The 20,053-nt window shown below is 44.1% G+C and overlaps 1 protein-coding gene across 1 annotated transcript in view; it reads right to left on the bottom strand.

Moving 5' to 3' along the window:
- The window catches only part of LOC311122872 (NLR family CARD domain-containing protein 3-like), a 14,553-nt gene extending 3,801 nt beyond the window's left edge, over window positions 1-10,752 (bottom strand). Inside the window, exons 1-2 of the mRNA XM_084197184.1 lie at window positions 8,999-10,752; window positions 8,496-8,664 (exon numbers count right to left, since the gene is read on the bottom strand). Coding sequence (XP_084053310.1) covers window positions 8,496-8,664; window positions 8,999-10,722 — 1,893 coding nt within the window. The 5' untranslated portion in view covers window positions 10,723-10,752. The remainder of the gene's footprint in view (window positions 1-8,495; window positions 8,665-8,998) is intronic.
- Between the last annotated feature and the right edge of the window lie 9,301 nt (window positions 10,753-20,053).

The raw sequence follows: 20,053 nt of genomic DNA, 5'->3' as shown, positions 1-20,053 counted from the left end.
TGGCTCTATACTCCAGCATTTTGGATTTGAGATCAAATGTTTCATATGAGGTGACAGTATATAATGTCACCTTTTATTTTAGGGTATTTTAATACATATCTGTTTCACCATTTAGAAATTAAAGCACTTTATGTATCTAGTCCCCCCATTTGAAGAAGTCATAAGTATTCTGACCATTTCACTTATAGTGTATTAAAGTAGTCAAAAGTTGAGTATTTGGTCTCAAACTCGTTGGTTGCATTTGCAGTTTGTTTTGGTGTGTTTTGGGTTATGTTTTGCCCAATAGTAACTGAATGGTGGATGATGACTGGAGTAATTTTCTGTCTAAGTGAGTAGATAACATGTTTCTAAACACTACTAAATTAATCCTGATGATGACATGATTAAGAAAAATCATGAATGAATCATGAATAATAATGAGTGAGAAAGTTACAGAGGCTACAACAAAACATGCTAACCTCTCACCATTACCAATAACAGAGGGGGTATGATCCTTGTTCCTCTGTAACTTTCTCATTCATCATCATTCATGATTCATTCATGATTATTCATAATCATGGTAGCATCCACATGAATGTAGAAGTGTTCAGAAACATATTCTATTCTTACTGACAATACAAGTGAAGTGACTCAAAATGACAGGACATTATTCACCATTCAGTTTCTATTGGGAAAAACATCATCCAAAACACAACCAAGACAAACTGCAAATGTTTTCAACAAGTTTGTAGAATCACAGGCTTGATGTAATCACTGCAGGTAAGGAATATGGGACCAAATACTAAACTTATGACTACTTTAATACAATATAAGTGAATATGTCCAAATTATTAAGACCTTTTCAAATGGGGGACTAGATACATAAAGTGCATTCATTTCTAAACAGTAACACAGATATGTATGAATACCCTCAAATAAAAGGTGACATTATATACTGTCACCTCATATGAAACATTATATCTCAAATCCAAAATGCTGGAGCATAGCACCAAATGTAAAACTGTAAGCTTCACTGTCCAAACACATATGGTGTGGACTATGTGTGCCTGGTAAACACATGTGGATCTGGTGAACAGTTATCACTTGTTGACCAACTACAGGAATACTGACCTCAGAGTCTCCAGTTTACAGTGGGGATTCCCCAGTCCAGCAGAGAGCAGTCTGACTCCTGAGTCTCCTGGGTGATTGTAGCTCAGGTCCAGCTCTCTCAGGTGTGAGGGGTTTGACTTCAGAGCTGAGACCAGAGAAGCACAGCCTTCCTCTGTGACTAGACAGCCTGACAGCCTGCAAAGAGTCAAATCATATTAAAACCACACTGCTATTCTTTGGTGGTCAAAATAGTGGCAGTATATTTTTTTCAACATATTCAGATATATCAGTGTCTTGAAACCTGCCATATCTATTCATAAATGAATGTTTCATTATTAGAAATGACAAATTATCAAAGTATTGCATGTAGATAGAAAAATGTATAGTACAAATATTTGAGTAGACTGATCAGAGCATTTTAAAAAGCAGTATCAGTCAAAAGTCAGACAGTGAGGTATCAGATTTAGATTGTATTGAGTATACAGTCCACACCATATCTATTTTGACAGTGAAATTGACATTTTAAATGTGGCTCTATACTCCAGCATTTTGGATTTGAGATCAAATGTTTTATATGAGGTGACAGTATATAATGTCACCTTTTATTTGAGGGTATTTTAATACATATCTGTTTCACCGTTTAGAAATGAAAGCACTTGATGTTACTAGTCCCCCCATTTGACGAAGTCAAACGTATTCTGACCATTTGACTAATAGTGTATTAACGTAGTCAAAAGTTGAGTATTTGGTTGTAAACTCGTTGGTTGTATTTGCAGTTTGTTTTGGGTTATGTTTTGCCCAATAGTAACTGAATGGTGGATGATGACTGGAGTAATTTTCTGTCAAAGTGTGTAGATAACAGGTTTCTAAACACTACTAAATTAATCCTGATGATGCCATGATTAAGAAAAATTATGAATGAATCATGAATAATAATGAGTGAGAAAGTTACAGAGGCTACAACAAAACATGCTAACCTCTCACCATTACCAATAACAGAGGGGGTATGATCCTTGTTCCTCTGTAACTTTCTCATTCATCATCATTCACGATTCATTCATGATTATTCATAATCATGGTAGCATCCACATGAATGTAGAAGTGTTCAGAAACATCTTCTATTCTTACTGACAATACAAGTGAAGTGACTCAAAATGACAGGACATTAATCACCATTCAGTTTCTATTGGGAAAAACATCAACTAAACACAACCAAGACAAACTGCAAATGTATTCAACAAGTTTGTAGAATCACAAGCTTGACGTAATCACTGCAGGCAAAGAATATTCAAAGACCAAACACTAAAACACTAAACACTGGACTAAATTAATTTGTCCAAATACTTATGACTTTTTTAAATGGGAGAACTAGAGAACTACATACATTAAGTGCTTTCATTTCTAAACAGTAAAACAGGTATGTATGAATACCCTCAAATAAAAAGTGGCATTCTGTACTGTTGCCTAATATGAAACAATTTCAAATCCAAAATGATGGAGCATAGTGCCAAATTTAAAACTGTAAACTTCACTGTCCAAACACATATGGTGTGGACTATGTGTGCCTGGTAAACACATGTGGATCTGGTGAACAGTTATCACTTGTTGACCAACTACAGGAATACTGACCTCAGAGTCTCCAGTTTACAGTGGGTATTCCCCAGTCCAGCAGAGAGCAGCTTCACTCCTGAATCCTTCAGGTCATTGTTACTCAGAGCCAGCTCTCTCAGGTGTGAGGGGTTTGACTTCAGAGCTGAGACCAGAGAAGCACAGCCTTCCTCTGTGACTAGACAGCCTGACAGCCTGTAAAGAGTCAAATCATATTAAAACCACACTGCTATTCTTTGGTGGTGAAAATAGTGGCAATATATTTTTTCAACATATTCAGATATATCAGTGTCCTGAAACCTGCCATATCTATTCATAAATTAATGAATGTTTCATTATTAGAAATGATCATATATTGATTGTAGAGAGAAACATGTATAGTACGAATATTTGAGTAGACTGACCAGAGCAGTTTAAAAAGCACTATCAGTCAAAAGACAAACAGTGAGGTATCAGATTTAGATTGTATTGAGTATACAGTCCACACCATATCTATTTTGACAGTGAAGCTAACATTTTAAATGTGGCTCTATACTCCAGCATTTTGGATTTGAGATCAAATGTTTTATATGAGGTGACAGTATATAATGTCACCTTTTATTTGAGGGAATTTTCATACATATCTGTTTCACCATTTAGAAATGAAAGCACTTTATGTATCTAGTCCCCCATTTGAAGAAGTCATAAGTATACTGACCAATTCACTTATAGTGTATTAAAGTAGTCAAAAGTTTAGTGTTTGGTCCCATATTCTTTGAATGCAATGACTAAATCAAGCCTGTGACTGCCATGATTGAGAAAGATCATGAATGAATCATGAATAATAATGAGTGAGAAAGTTACAGAGGCTACAACAAAACATGCTAACCTCTCACCATTATTGCTGCGTTTTGAAAGGAACTAGACACGGACACGAATTATCTGCTTAGTGTGTTAACACACTATTTGTGGTTTGTTGTGACCAAGTGTTGGTGCTAAACTGTGTGGTATTGGATGCTAGCATGCTAGTTAGCTATGGTGTCATAGTTAGCTAGCTGAATAAAGTGGGTTGAGTCTATTCCTTTAAACATTGAACCGCTGTGGTTCACAACAATTCTGATTTCTAAAGGTGGAAGTTGGGAGAGTTTTTGTTCGGGTGGTTCAGTGAAACAATTATAGTTTCTGAGGTGGAAGTTTTGGTGAGGGAGGCCCTGCTCTCTCCTCTCCCAGATGTTTAGTTCATTTCATTCCGATCTCCTCTGCATTATTGTAGCCATTTGCTACAGCCTGTCAACTATGCCTCTGCCTATCCCTGTTCTCTCCTCTCTGCACAGGCTACACAAACGCCCCACACCGCGTGGCTGCTGCCTCTCTAACCTGGTGGTCCCTGCACGCACCCCACACCTGGAGTTCCAGGTCTCAGGCAGCCTCTGGAACTGCCGTTCTGCTGCCAACAAAGCTGACTTCATCCCAGCCTATGCTAACCTCCAGTCCCTCGACTTCCTGGCGCTGACGGAAACATGGATTACCACTGAAAACACTGCTACTCCTACTGCTCTCTCCTCGTCTGACCATGTGTTCTCGCATACCCCGAGAGCATCTGGTCAGAGGGGTGGTGGCACAGGAATCCTCATCTCTCCCAAGTGGACATTCTCAATTTTTCCCCTAACCCACCTGTCTATCTCCTCATTTGAATTCCATGCTGTCACAGTCACTAGCCCATTTAAGCTTAATATCCTTGTCATCTATCGCCCTCCAGGTTCCCTTGGAGAGTTCATCAATGAGCTTGACGCCTTGATAAGTTCCTTTCCTGAGGATGGCTCACCCCTCACAGTTTTGGGGGATTTCAACCTCCCTATGTCCACATTTGACTAATTTCTCTCTGCCTCCTTCTTTCCACTCCTCTCCTCTTTTGACCTCACCCTCTCACCGTCCCCCCCTACTCACAAGGCAGGCAATACGCTTGACCTCATCTTTACTAGATGCTGCTCTTCTACTAATCTCACTGCAACTCCCCTCCATGTCTCCGACCACTACTTTGTATCCTTTTCTCTCTCGCTCTCCTCCAACACTACTCACTCTGCCCCTACACAGATGGTAATGCGCCGCCGCAACCTTCGCTCTCTCTCTCCCACTACTCTCTCCTCTTCCATCCTATCATCTCTTCCCTCTGCTCAATCCTTCTCCCGCCAATCTCCTGATTCTGCCTCCTCAACCCTCCTCTCCTCCCTTTCTGCATCCTTTGACTCTCTGTGTCCCCTATCCTCCCTGCCGGCTCGGTCCTCCCCTCCAGCTCCGTGGCTTGATGACTCATTGCGAGCTCACAGAACAGAGCTCCGGGCAGCGGAGCGGAAATGGAAGAAAACTAAACTCCCTGCCGACCTGGCATCTTTTCACTCCCTCCTCTCTACATTTTCTTCATCTGTTTCTGCTGCTAAGGCCACTTTCTACCACTCTAAATTCCAAGCATCTGCCTCTAACCCTAGGAAGCTCTTTGCCACATTTTCCTCCCTGCTGAATCCTCTGTGGATGACTTCGTCAACCACTTTGAAAAGAAGGTTGACGACATCCGATCCTCGTTTGTTAAGTCTAATGACACTGCTGGTCTTACTCACACTGCCCTACCCTATGCTTTGACTTCTTTCTCCCCTCTCTCTCCAGATAAAATCCTGCGACTTGTGACTGCAGGCCGCCCAACAACCTGCCCACTTGACCCCATCCCCTCCTCTCTTCTCCAGACCATCTCCGGTGACCTTCTCCCCTACCTCACCTCGCTGATCAACTCATCCTTGACCGCTGGCCATGTCCCTTCCGTCTTCAAGAGAGCGAGAGTTGCTCCCCTTCTCAAAAAACCAACACTCGATCCCACTGATGTCAACAACTACAGACCAGTATCCCTTCTTTCTTTTCTTTCCAAAACTATTGAGCGTGCCGTCTTTAGCCAACTCTCTTGCTATCTCTCTCAGAATGACCTTCTTGATCCAAACCAGTCAGGTTTCAGGACTGGTCATTCAACTGAGACTGCTCTTCTCTGTGTCACGGAGGCTCTCCGCACTGCTAAAGCTAACTCTCTCTCCTCTGCTCTTGTCCTTCTAGACCTGTCTGCTGCCTTTGATACTGTGAACCATCAGATCCTCCTCTCCACCCTCTCCGAGCTGGGCATCTCCGGCGCGGCTCACTCCTGGATTGCGTCCTACCTGACAGGTCGCTCCTACCAAGTGGCGTGGCGAGAAGCTGTCTCCGCACCACGTGCTCTCACCACTGGTGTCCCCCAGGGCTCAGTTTTAGGCCCTCTCCTTTTCTCCCTATACACCAAGTCACTTGGCTCTGTCATATCCTCACATGGCCTCTCCTATCATTGCTACGCTGACGATACACAACTAATCTTCTCCTTTCCCCCTTCTGATAACCAGGTGGCGAATCGCATCTCTGCATGTCTGGCAGACATATCAGTATGGATGACGGATCACCACCTCAAGCTGAACCCTGGCAAGACGGAGCTGCTCTTCCTCCCGGGGAAGGACTGCCCGTTCCATGATCTCGCCATCACGGTTGACAACTCCGTTGTGTCCTCCTCCCAGAGTGCGAAGAGCCTTGGCGTGACCCTGGACAACACCCTGTCGTTCTCCGCTAACATCAAGGCGGTGACCCGCTCCTGCAGGTTCATGCTCTACAACATTCGGAGAGTACGACCCTGCCTTACACAGGAAGCGGCACAGGTCCTAATCCAGGCACTTGTCATCTCCCGTCTGGATTACTGCAACTCGCTGTTGGCTGGCCTCCCTGCCTGTGCCATTAAACCCCTACAACTCATCCAGAATGCCGCAGCCCGTCTGGTGTTCAACCTTCCCAAGTTCTCTCACGTCACCCCCCTCCTCCGCACACTCCACTGGCTTCCAGTTGAAGCTCGCATCCGTTACAAGACCATGGTGCTTGCCTATGGAGCAGTGAGGGGAACGGCACCTCTGTACATTCGGGCTCTGATCAGTCCCTACACCCAAACGAGGGCATTGCGTTCATCCACCTCTGGCCTGCTGGCTCCCCTTCCTCTGCGGAAGCATAGTTCCCGCTCAGCCCAGTCAAAACTGTTCGCTGCTCTGGCACCCCAATGGTGGAACAAGCTCCCTCACGACGCCAGGACAGCGGAGTCACTCACCACCTTCCGGAGACATTTGAAACCCCACCTCTTTAAGGAATACCTGGGATAGGATAAAGTAATCCTTCTACCCCCCCCCCCCCAAAAAAAATTTGTAAAGTGGTTATCCCACTGGCTATAGGGTGAATGCACCAATTTGTGAGTCGCTCTGGATAAGAGCGTCTGCTAAATGACGTAAATGTGCCCTTGAGCAAGGCACTTAACCCTACTTGCTCCTGTAAGTCGCTCTGGATAAGAGCGTCTGCTAAATGACTAAAATGTAAATGTAAATGTAAACATCAAATAAAAGGTGACATTCTGTACTGTTGCCTGATATGAAACATTATATCTCAAATCCAAAATGATGGAGCATAGCACCACATTTAAAACTGTAAGCTTCACTGTCCAAACACATATGGTGTGGACTATGTGTGCCTGGTAAACACATGTGGATCTGGTGAACAGTTATCACTTGTTGACCAACTACAGGAATACTGACCTCAGAGTCTCCAGTTTACAGTGGTGATTCCCCAGGACAGCAGAGAGCAGCTTCACTCGTGAATCCTTCAGGTCATTGTTACTCAGATCCAGCTCTCTCAGGTGTGAGGGGTTTGACTTCAGAGCTGAGACCAGAGAAGCACAGCCTTCCTCTGTGACTAGACAGTGTGACAGCCTGCAAAGAGTCAAATCATATTAAAACCACACTACTATTCTTTGGCGGTGAAAATAGTGGCAGTATATTTTTTCAACATTTTCAGATATATCAGTGTCCTGAAACTTGCCATATCTATTCATATATTAATGTATCATTATTAGAAATGACAATTTATCAAAGTATTGCTTGTAGGGAGAAAAATGCATATTACAAATATTTGAGTAGACTGACCAGAGCAGTTTAAAAAGCAGTATCAGTCAAAAGACAAACAGTGAGGTATCAGATTTAGATTGTATTGAGTATACAGTCCACACCATATATAGTTTGACAGTGAAGCTAACATTTTAAATGTGGCTCTATACTCCAGCATTTTGGATTTGAAATCAAATGTTTCATATGAGGTGACAGTATATAATGTCACCTTTTATTTGAGGGTATTTTCATACATATCTGTTTCACCGTTTAGAAATGAAAGCACTTCATGTATCTAGTCCCCCATTTGAAGAAGTCATAAGTATACTGACCAATTCACTTATAGTGTATTAAAGTAGTCAAAAGTTTCGTATTTGGTTCCAAACTCGTTGGTTGCATTTGCAGTTTGTTTTGGTGTGTTTTGGGTTATGTTTTGCCCGATAGTAATTGAATGGTGGATGATGACTGGAGTAATTTTCTGTCTAAGTGAGTAGATAACATGTTTCTAAACACTACTAAATGTAATCCTGATGATGCCATGATTAAGAAAAATAATGAATTAATCATTAATAATAATGAGTGAGAGAGTTAAAGAGGCTACAACAAAACATGCTAACCTCTCACCATTAACATCAAATAAAAGGTGACATTCTGTAATGTCACCTAATATGAAACGTTTTATCTCAAATCCAAAATGCTAGAGTATAGAACCAAATGTAAAACTGTAAGCTTCACTGTCCAAACACATATGGTGTGGACTATGTGTGCCTGGTAAACACATGTGGATCTGGTGAACAGTTATCACTTGTTGACCAACTACAGGAATACTGACCTCAGAGTCTCCAGTTTACAGTGGGGATTCCCCAGTCCAGCAGAGAGCAGCTTCACTCCTGAATCCTTCAGGTCATTGTTACTCAGATCCAGCTCTCTCAGGTTTGAGGGGTTTGAACTGAGAGCTGAGGCCAACAGTTCACAGGATGTGTCTGTGAGTTTACAGCCAGTGAGTCTGTCAACAGAGTAAATACCATGAGGGACAGGTTGTATTAAAATGTTACATTTAGCTTTTCCTGCTTACACTGTTACCCCTGCACTAATAATGTGAACACTGTGTATAGATGTCTCAATGCTACAACTTTTCTGATCCGTTTGTATTACAGTTTGTTTAAGACTTTTCAGCTGATAGAAAGTTTAGTCAGCCAATGAAAATATTGTTGTTCTTACATACAGTAAAGTTTGGTCTGAGGGATAGTCACATGAGTACTTACAGAGCCAGTCAGCCAATAGAAATGCTGCTGTAACTACAATGTATTTTGGTGTGGGATATTTCCATCAATACTTACAGAGCTTTCCTGCAGCCTCTCACAGCTGGGAGCAGTCTCCTACGACCCTCCTCTGATGTCTTGTATACCTTCGGGTCAAACACATCCAGAACCTCCTCTGATATCTGTAGCATGTAGGCCAGTGCTGAACACTGAGAAAGTGTGAGTTTTTTGGATCTCTTCTCTGACCTCAAGTACGCTTGGATTTCCTCCTGTACTGAATGGTCTTTCATCTCTATCAGACAGTGGAAGAGATTGATGCACCTCTCAGGGGAGATGTTCTTCCTCTGCATCACCTTAAGGGATCGGATTGTTTTCTGGACGCTGTCTGGACTGCTTTCTGTCTGTGTCACCAGACCTCGTAGGAGTTTCTGATTGGACTCCAGTGACATGCCATGAAGGAAGCGGACAAAGAGGTCCAGGTGTCCGTTCTTGCTCTCCAAGGCTTTATCCACGGTACTCTTCAGCAGCTCATGCAAGGTTAGCTCTTCAGATGCAGCTCTAGACTTTCTCTTGAGGAAGGGCTTCAGTGCATCCATGTTCTTGGTTGTGTAACAATGGTACATGTAGACAGCTGAGAGAAACTCCTGAATGCTCAGATGAACAAAGCAGTACACCACTCTCTGAAAAAACACAGACTCTTCTTTAAAGATTTGTGTGCACACTCCTGAGTACACTGAGGCTTCTTTGACATCAATGCCACACTCTTTCAGGTCTTCTTCATAGAACATGAGATTACCCTTCTCCAGATTTTCAAACGCCAGCTTCCCCAGCTTCAGAAGAATTTCCTTATCTGACTCCATGAGCTCCTGTTGATCCATCTCATCTCTTCCATGATATTTCTGGTTCTTCAGGCTGGTCTGAAGGAGCAGGAAGTGTATTGACATCTCAGTCAGAGTCGTGGGCATCTCTCTCCTCTTGTCTGTACTCAACATGTGTTCAAGGACTGTTGCAGAAATCCAACAGAAGACTGGAATGTGGCACATGATGTGGAGGCTCCTTGATGTCTTTATGTGTGAGATGATTCTGCTGGCCAGGTCCTCATCACTGAATCTCTTCCTGAAGAACTCCTCCTTCTGTGGGTCATTGAACCCTCGTACCTCTGTCACCTGGTCAACACACTCAGGGGGGATCTGATTGGTTGCTGCTGGTCGGGAGGTTATCCATAGGAGAGCAGAGGGAAGCAGATTCCCCTTGATGAGGTTTGTCAGCAGAACATCGACAGACGATGTCTGGGTGACATCAGACACCTTTTCGTTGTGCTGAAAATCCAATGGAAGTCTGCTTTCATCCAAACCATCAAAGATGAACATAGCTTTACAGGCAGTGAGTTTCTTTGCATTGCCTATGTATAGTTCTGTGTGGAAGCCATTTAAAAGTCTGAGAAGACTGTACTGGAGATCTTTAATCAAGTTCAGCTCCCGGAAAGGAAGAACAAATATGATATCCACATCTTGGTTCGCCTTCTCTTCAGCCCAGTCTAGGATGAACTTCTGCACAGAGACAGTTTTTCCGATGCCAGCGATGCCCTTCGTCAGCACAGTTCTGATGCTTCTCTCTTGGCCTGGTAAGGGTTTAAAGATGCCATTGCAGTGGATTGCTGTGTCATGTGAGGTTGGTGTCCTGGATGCTGTCTCTAGCTGCCACACCTCATGTTCATTGTTAACCCCTTCACTCTCTCCCTCTGTGATGTAGAGCTCTGTGTAAATCCTGTTGAGGGGAGTTTGGTTCCCTGCTATTTCCATACCTTCTATCACACATTCATACCTCCTTTTCAGACTGTCTTTATGGTTTACTATGGATGAAAAGTGGGCCTTCCACAACTACAGTAACTTCTATTATCTCATAATATTGTAGTTAACTACTGTAAATCATATTAAGGTATTGACTTGGCCCACGTGTGCAAGTGGTCTTACTGTTTTCAGAGCCTCTTGTTTTATTGGGTTGACTCAGCTGCTGTAGTACAGGCCGTGTTCTGGATCTCTTTCTACACTGAGGACAGTCATAGTCTCCTGAAGGAGCATGTTTCTCCCAGTATCTGGTGATGCACTGTCTACAGAACCTGTGTCCACAGGTGATAGAGACTGGATCCCTCAGCACCTGCTGACACACTGCACACCTGGACTGATCCTCTGGCAGAGTAGACCTTCCACTACAGAGATAAAGGAGAGAGAGAGATTGTAGATGTTAATATTGTTCATAGACAGACAGCTGGGAACAGAATACTCTGCTCTCTGAGTGTGGTAGTAGCCTCTGGAATGAATAACATGTCCACAGTGGTATTACTAAACTATATGAACTCAGAAGGTTGTAGAAACATGTCCACAGTGGTATTACTAAACTATATGAACACAGAAGGTTGTAGAAATGTAACACTCTGGCTCCACGGACCTTTATTCTTGAGCCAGGGTTGTTCATGTTCATTTGTTTTGGGTGTATTTCTATGTTGGGGTGTCTAGGTTGTGGTATTTCTATGTTGGGTGATTGTGCGTGTTTGTATTCATTGACTCCCAATCGGAGGTAACGAGTGTCAGCTGTTCGGCTCGTTATCTCTGATTGGGAGCCATATTTAAGATGTAGGTTTTCTGGTGTTAGTTGTGGGTTATTGTTCCATGTTCCATGTTGTTGTCTTTATTTTGGACTTCACGAATCGTCTTTGTTTGTTGTTTTTGTATTTACGTGCTTTATATATTAAAGTCATGTTCACTCGCTACGCTGCGCATTGGTCTCATCCTTACGACGTTCGTGACAGAATAACCCACCACAACGAGACCAAGCAGCGTGTCCAGGAGCCAACGCCCTTTCCAAATCTAGCGGATATCCACTTCGACTGGGTCAAGCCGCGTGAGGAGGAGAGAAGTTGGACTTGGGAGGAGAGGATGGAGAGTCTGGAGAGTCTGGCGAGGAAGATAGATGCCTGGTCCACGGGGAGGAGAGACCCCCAGAAAATTTTTTGGGGGGGGCTCACGACGTCGGGGCAGAAGGTGTACGGCCCGGAGGAGTGCAAGAGGTTGGCAGATATGGCCGCCAGTACAAGGGGGCTACTGGGTGAAGCAGGGAAGGAAAGTGTTGAGGCACGGCATGAGGTACTGGGGTGTGTAACCAGTTCGGTCCGGCCCGTTCCTAGTCCCGAGGTGCAGCCAGTAGTGTGTGTTCCCCCTACGGTACGGCCTGTTCCGGCCCCTCGCACTAAGTGTACGGTGCGCGTCGCCAGCCCGGTTCAGCCTGACCCTGCGCCACGTAGGATGCCTACGGTGTGCGTCGTCAGCCCAGCCCGGCCTGTCCCTGCGCCACGTAGGATGCCTACGGTGTGCGTCGTCAGCCCAGCCCGGCCTGTCCCTGCGCCACGTAGGATGCCTACGGTGTGCGTCGCCAGCTCAGCCCGGTCTGTTTCTACTCCACGCACCAAGGATACGGTGCGCTTCGCCAGCCCCGCCCGGCCTGTTCCTACTCCACGCACCAGGGATACGGTGCGCTTCGCCAGCCCAGCCCGGCCTGTTCCTGCTCTCCGCACTAGGCGTGAGGTGAGTCCCCAGGGTCCAGCATGCCCTGTTCCGGCTCCCCGCACTAGGCGTTATAGGAGTCCCCAGGGTCCAGCATGCCCTGTTCCGACTCCCCGCACTAGCCCTGAGATGCGTGTCCTCAGCCCGGTACCTCCTGTTCCGGCACCACACATCAGGCCTACGGTGCGCCCCCAGGGCCATGCATGCCCTGTTGCTTCTCCCCGCACTAGCCCTGAAATGCGTGTCCTCAGCCCGGTACCTCCTGTTCCGGCACCACGCACCAGTTCTACGATGCGCTTCAGACAGCCAGAGTCTGCCGTCTGCCCAACGGGGCCTGAACTGTCCGTCTGCCCAACGCCGTCTGAACTGCTCGTCTGCCCAACGGCGCCTGAACTGCCCGTCTGCCCAACGGCGCCTGAACTGTCCGTCTGCCCAACGGCGCCTGAACTGCCCGTCTGCCCAACGCCGTCTGAACTGTCCGTCTGCCAAGCGCCGCAGGAGCTGCCCGTCTGCCATGAGCCTGCAAAGCCGCCCGTCTGCCATGAGCCTACAGAGCCGTCCGCCTGACAGGATCAGCCAGAGCCTTCCGCCAGACAGGATCAGCCAGAGCCTTCCGCCAGACAGGATCCGCCAGAGCCAGCCAGCCAGGATCCGCCATTTAGTCCGGTACTGTCCCTTAGCCCGGTGCTGCCCCTTAGTCCGGTGCTGCCCCTTAGTCCGGTGCTGCCCCTTAGTCCGGTGCCGCCCCTTAATCCAGTGGGGTTTAGTTGGGGGGTGGTCATGAGGAAGGGTAGAAGAAAGCGGAGGTTGACTAAGGTGGAGTGGGGACCACGACCTGGGCCAGAGCCGCCACCAGGGACAGACGCCCACCCAGACCCTCCCCTAGACTGTTTGCTGGTGCGCCCGGAGGTCGCACCTTTAGGGGGGGGTAATGTAACACTCTGGCTCCACGGACCTTTATTCTTGAGCCAGGGTTGTTCATGTTCATTTGTTTTGGGTGTATTTCTATGTTGGGGTGTCTAGGTTGTGGTATTTCTATGTTGGGTGATTGTGCGTGTTTGTATTCATTGACTCCCAATCGGAGGTAACGAGTGTCAGCTGTTCGGCTCGTTATCTCTGATTGGGAGCCATATTTAAGATGTAGGTTTTCTGGTGTTAGTTGTGGGTTATTGTTCCATGTTCCATGTTGTTGTCTTTATTTTGGACTTCACGAATCGTCTTTGTTTGTTGTTTTTGTATTTACGTGCTTTATATATTAAAGTCATGTTCACTCGCTACGCTGCGCATTGGTCTCATCCTTACGACGTTCGTGACAAGAAACATGTCCACAGTGGTATTACTAAACTATATGAACTCAGAAGGTTGTAGAAACATGTCCACAGTGGTATTACTAAACTATATGAACTCAGAAGGTTGTAGAAACATGTCCACAGTGGTATTACTAAACTATATGAACTCAGGTTGTAGAAACATGTCCACAGTGGTATTACTAAACTATATGAACTCAGAAGGTTGTAGAAACATGTCCACAGTGGTATTACTAAACTATATGAACTCAGAAGGTTGTAGAAACATGTCCACAGTGGTATTACTAAACAATATCAATTGATAAATCTACGATAATCGAACATTTCAACAAGCATTTTGCTATGGCTGGCCATGCTTTCCACCTGGCTACCCCTACCCCGGCCACCAGCTCTGCACCCTCCACTGCAACTTGCTCACTCCACTGCAACTTTCTTTCTAAAATTAGCCTCCGAAATTGTCGCAACCCCTATTACTAGCCTGTTCAACCTCTCTTTCGTATCGTCTGAGATCCCCAGAGATTGGAAAGCTGCCGCGGTCATCCCCCTCTTCAAAGGGGGTGACAATCTAGATCCAAACTGTTACAGACCTATATCCATCCTGCCCTGCCTTTCGAAAGTATTTGAAAGCCAAGTTAACAAACAGATCACCGACCATTTCAAATCCCACCGTACCTTCTCCGCTATGCAATCTGGTTTCCGAGCTGGTCATGGGTGCACCTCAGCCACGCTCAAGGTCCTAAACGATATTATAACCGCGATCGATAAAAGACAGTACTGTGCAGCCGTCTTCATCGACCTGGCCAAGGCTTTCGACTCCGTCAATCACCGCATTCTAATTGGCAGACTAAATAGCCTTGGTTTGTCATATACCTGCCTCGCCTGGTTCACCAACTACATCTCAGATAGAGTTCAATGTGTCAAATCGGAGGGCCTGTTGTCTGGACCTCTGGCAGTCTCTATGGGGGTGCCACAGGGTTCAATTCTCGGGACGACTCTATTCTCTGTGTATATCAATGATGTCGCTCTTGCTGCTGGTGACTCTCAGATCCACCTCTACGCAGACGACACCATTTTGTATATATCTGGCCCTTCATTGGACACTGTGTTAACAAACCTACAAACGAGCTTCAAAGCCATACAACACTCCTTCCGTAGCCTCCAACTGCTCTTAAATGCTAGTAAAACTAAATGCATGCTCTTCAATCGAACGCTGCTTGCACCCGCCCACCCGACTAGAATCACTACTCTCGACGGGTCTGACTTAGAATATGTGGACAACTACAAACAGCTAGGTGTCTGGTTAGACCGTAAAACTCTCCTTCCAGACTCACATTAAGCATCTCCAATCCAAAGTTAAATCTAGAATCGGCTTCCTATTTCGCAACAAAGCCTCCTTCACTCATGCTGCCAAACATGCCCTTGTAAAACTGACTATCCTACCGATCCTTGACTTTGGCGATGTCATTTACAAAATAGCTTCCAACACTCTACTCAGCAAATTGGATGTAGTCTATCACAGTGCCATCCGTTTTGTCACCAAAGCCCCATATACTACCCACCATTGTGACCTGTACGCTCTTGTTGGCTGGCCCTCACTACATGTTCGTCGCCAATCCCACTGGCTCCAGGTCATCTATAAATCTCTGCTAGGCAAATCCCCACCTTATCTTAGCTCATTGGTCACCATAGCAACACCCACCCGTAGTATGCGCTCCAGCAGGTATATCTCACTGGTCATCCCCAAAAGCCAACACCTCCTTTGGCCGCCATTCCTTCCAGTTCTCTGCTGCTAATGACTGGAACGAACTGCAAAAATCTCTGAAGCTGGAGACACTTATCTCCCTCACTAACTTTAAGCATCAGTTGTCAGAGCACCTTACCGATCACTGCACCTGTACACAGCCCATCTGAAATTAGCCCACCCAACTACCTCATCCAAATATTGTTATTTATTTTGCTCATTTGCACCCCAGTATCTCTATTTGCACATCATCTTCTGCACATCTATCACTCCAGTGTTAATACTAAATTGTAATTATTTTGCACTATGGCCTATTTATTGCCTTACCTCCATAACTTACTACATTTGCACACACTGTATATATATTTTCTATTGTGTAATTGACTGTACGTTTTGTTTATTCCATATGTAACTCTGTGTTGTTGTTTTTATCGCACTGCTTTGCTTTATCTTGGCCAGGTCACAGTTGTAAATTAAAACTTGTTCTCAACTGACTTACCTGGTTAAATAAAGGTGAAATAAAATAAAATAAAAATTGTGCAGGGGTACCAGGTAGTTGAGGGAATATGTAGGTAGGGGTGAAAGTGACTAGGCAATCAGGATAGAGATTACATCTCCTTATCCAGGGAGTGCACACACACTCACACACAGCGAATGTTGTGTTTGTTTAATATTGTTTTAGGACTATGAAAATGGAAAAAGGGATTAGCCTATGGATTATGAAAACAACAAAAATAAATGGGAAAATGGGAGAGGAGAAATGACTAGACAGTGTTGTTTAACTCACTGACCATGACCCATGAGTTATTCTTACCTTTGTTCAGTAGAAAGGTCTCCCTCTCTAAACCATATAGGAAGTTCCATAGACCGGTCACTCTTCATGGACACACAGCTGGGTACAGGGGAGGCTGGTCTCTCCTGCTTGATTGGGCTTCAACATAACAGAGACAAACATTACGTCTCTCATCTACTCTGAGCTCAGATGGGGAAACATAACAAGAGTTTCATTCTAAAACGCTATATATCCATTTTCAGAAATGTTGGTAAATTAGCTTTTATTGTTTAAAGAAATTATTAAACCACTACAAGGCTTTATAAAGGCTTCTAAAGTGGGTAAATTCCACTTAAAGTTTCGGACTTGATTTGCCCTAATGAAAAATGGATCAGCCCTTACAAAAAATGGCCCTTAATTATAATCCACATAAAAATGCACATTTGCTGTTGCTGCAGGATTCTTTTCCTGCTGTGAGAAACTGGGTCAAATTAAGATATTGCAGCTGTAAGTGCATTCATCTTAAAATATCTAGGTGAGACAACCACATATCACAGTCAAATATACAGGATACGAACATTACATTCCAGCTAAACCATGGATATAAAGCGTTTTGGAAAAAAAATCATTTTCATACACATCTAAAATCTAGAACAGTTATATTGAAGGTACCCATTAGTAATAATTTCTGATGAAAAAACACAAATGTATTTTTTTGTTGTTGCATATAGCGTTTTGGAATATAAATTCTTAAACAATATTGTCAGCTCACCTCTTAATTTTGGTGTCATGTCCCTCAGAGAGACTCATTTTAGAGGCAGGGCCCCCCTCCTCTCTCTCCCCAGAGAGACTCATTTTAGAGGCAGGGCCCCCCTCCTCTCTCTCTCCAGAGAGACTCATTTTAGAGGCAGGGCCCCCCTCCTCTCTCTCCCCAGAGAGACTCATTTTAGAGGCAGGGCCCCCCTCCTCTCTCTCCCCAGAGAGACTCATTTTAGAGACAGGGCCCCCCTCCTCTCTCTCTCCAGAGAGACTCATTTTAGAGGCAGGGCCCCCCTCCTCTCGCTCCCCAGAGAGACTCATTTTAGAGGCAGGGCCCCCCTCCTCTCTCTCCCCAGAGAGACTCATTTTAGAGGCAGGGCCCCCCTCCTCTCTCTCCCCAGAGAGACTCATTTTAGAGGCAGGGACCCCCTCCTCTCTCTTCCCAGAGAGACTCATTTTAGACCACTGACCCCTAAACAGAGATCCAGCATGTTGGTTGTGGTGAACACAGTGACAACTAATTCTAGAATGTCCATTGTTCTCTTTTATTCATGATCTCTTAGAAATAAAACATTAACTAACAGACACGTCCAAACAGTCAGGTGATTTAATGCAATTACTTTTTCTAGCCCAATGACTACTCAAAACCCACCCACAAGGCCTGACAACTAGGCCAAAACATAGCCCCTGATAGGCCTACATCTTATTTCAGATAGCCTCCAGTAGCCTGGGCAACATGTAGGCAAGATGTAAGCTGAATGATTTAGCAGCTTGCTTAGTTCAAATTGACAGATTCATTTATTTAACATGAATAGCAAGACGATTTTGAGGTAGGAAGTGCTTCTGTTACCAAGTAACCTGCTGGAATAGGCTACTGAGAATGGGGTCATAATTTCAATCAATGAATCAAATATTAATAATATGGATATGAACTGAATAGGCCTATGCTTGTCAACAACAGCCAGGTTATATTTATTTTTTTACCTGTAGCTCTCTCTCTCTCTCTCTCTCTCTCTCTCTCTCTCTCTCTCTCTCTCTCTCTCTCCACACACACACACACACACACACATACACACACACACACACACACACACATCTGCTGTCTCAACCTCTGAATGATCGACTATGAAAAAGCAACTGACATTTACTCCTGAGATGCTGACCTGTTGCAACCTCTATAACCACTGTGATTATTATTTGACCCTGTTGGTCATCTATGAACATTTGAACATCTTGAAGAATGATCTGGCCTTAATGGCCATGTACTGTTATAATCTCCAACCGGCACAGCCAGAAGGGTACTGGCCACCCCTCAGAGCCTGGTTCCTCTCTAGATTTCTTCCTAGGTTCCTGCTTTTCTAGGGAGTTTTTCCTAGCCACAGTGCTTCAACATCCGAACATGCGCTGTTCGGCACGAGACGACCGTTAATTTCTGCCAATGACCTTCAAATCAAATTGTATTTCTCACATGCACTGAATACAACAGCTGTACACTTTACCGTGAAATGCTTACTAACGAGCCCTTTCCCAACAATGCAGTTAAAAAGTAAGAAAAATTAGCTAAATAAAAAAAGGAAATAGTAACATAATGATATAACAATAATGAGGCTATAAGGAGTAACAGTCAATGTGCAGGGGTACCAGGTAGTTGAGGTAATATGTACATGTCGGTAAGGGTAAAAGTGACTAGGCAATCAGGATAGAGATTGCATCTCCTCATTCAGGGAGTGCACACACACACACACACACACACAGGGAATGTTGTGTTTGTTTAATATTGTTTCAGGACTATGAAAATGGAAAAAAGGTTTAGCCTATGGATTATGAAAACAACAAAAATAAATGGTAAAATGGGAGAGGCGAAATGACTAGAGACAGTGTTGTTAAACTCACTGACCATGACCCATGAGTTCTTCTTACCTTCGTTCAGTGGGAAAGGCTCCCTCTCTAAAGGATATAGGTTGACGCATAGACCAATAATTCTTCATGGACACACAGCTGGGTACAGGGGAGGCTGTTCTCTCCTGCTTGATTGGGCTTCAACACAACAGAGACAAACATTACGTCTCTCATCTACTCTGAGCTCAGATGGAGAAACAGGAAACATAAGAAGAGTTTCATTCTAAAACGCCATTTTCAGAAATGTTGGTAAATTAGCTTTTATTGTTTAAAGACATTATGAAAGAGATTGGTGTGTTTTCACTATCTAATCATGGCATGGGATTGTTCAATGACAGACATGTATTTGTTTAAAATCCATCACTTGATGATTTCATTTCAGAGACAAATAATGTTATTTTTTTTGTAAAAATGCTATATATCTGCCTCACTCTCAGAGAAATAAGTAGTACTGCTAGGTTTTACACAGTAATAATATATCTGCCTCACTCTCAGAGAAATACGTTGTACTGCTAGGTTTTACACAGTAATAATATATCTGCCTCACTCTCAGAGAAATAAGTAGTACTGCTAGGTTTAACACAGTAATAATATATATATCTGCCTCACTCTCAGAGAAATAAGTAGTACTGCTAGGTTTGACACAGTAATAATATATATATCTGTCTCACTCTCAGAGAAATAAGTAGTACTGACAGGTTTTCCACAGTAATAATATATATCTTCCTCACTCTCAGAGAAATAAGTAGTACTGCTAGGTTTTATACAGTCAAATGTGACCGACCGGCTCGATTCGATCTTATGTAGCAAAATTTGAAATTGTGTTTTTTACATTGGATAAAAGTAGAGACTCAGCTAGAAAAAGGTATATCATACACTACAGTTGAGGAACAATGGGAAAGTAATTCTGCTTTGAAAGATGATAAACTTGTAACCTCAATTTTGAGAAAATGGCCTTTGAATGTTTTGGTACACCTACTGGAGAGCTCTTCTTTATCTACAGTGGTATTACTTTGGCAGATAATGTCACCCATCTAAATAAATAGTATATATATATATATATATATATATATATATATATATATATATATATAT

The sequence above is a fragment of the Coregonus lavaretus genome (genome assembly GCF_964263955.1).
Source record: "Coregonus lavaretus genome assembly, contig: HAP1_SCAFFOLD_306, whole genome shotgun sequence".
Classification (NCBI taxonomy): domain Eukaryota; kingdom Metazoa; phylum Chordata; class Actinopteri; order Salmoniformes; family Salmonidae; genus Coregonus; species Coregonus lavaretus.
The sequence above is the reverse complement of the archived record's forward strand: the minus strand, read 5'-3'. Positions and strand labels throughout refer to the sequence as shown.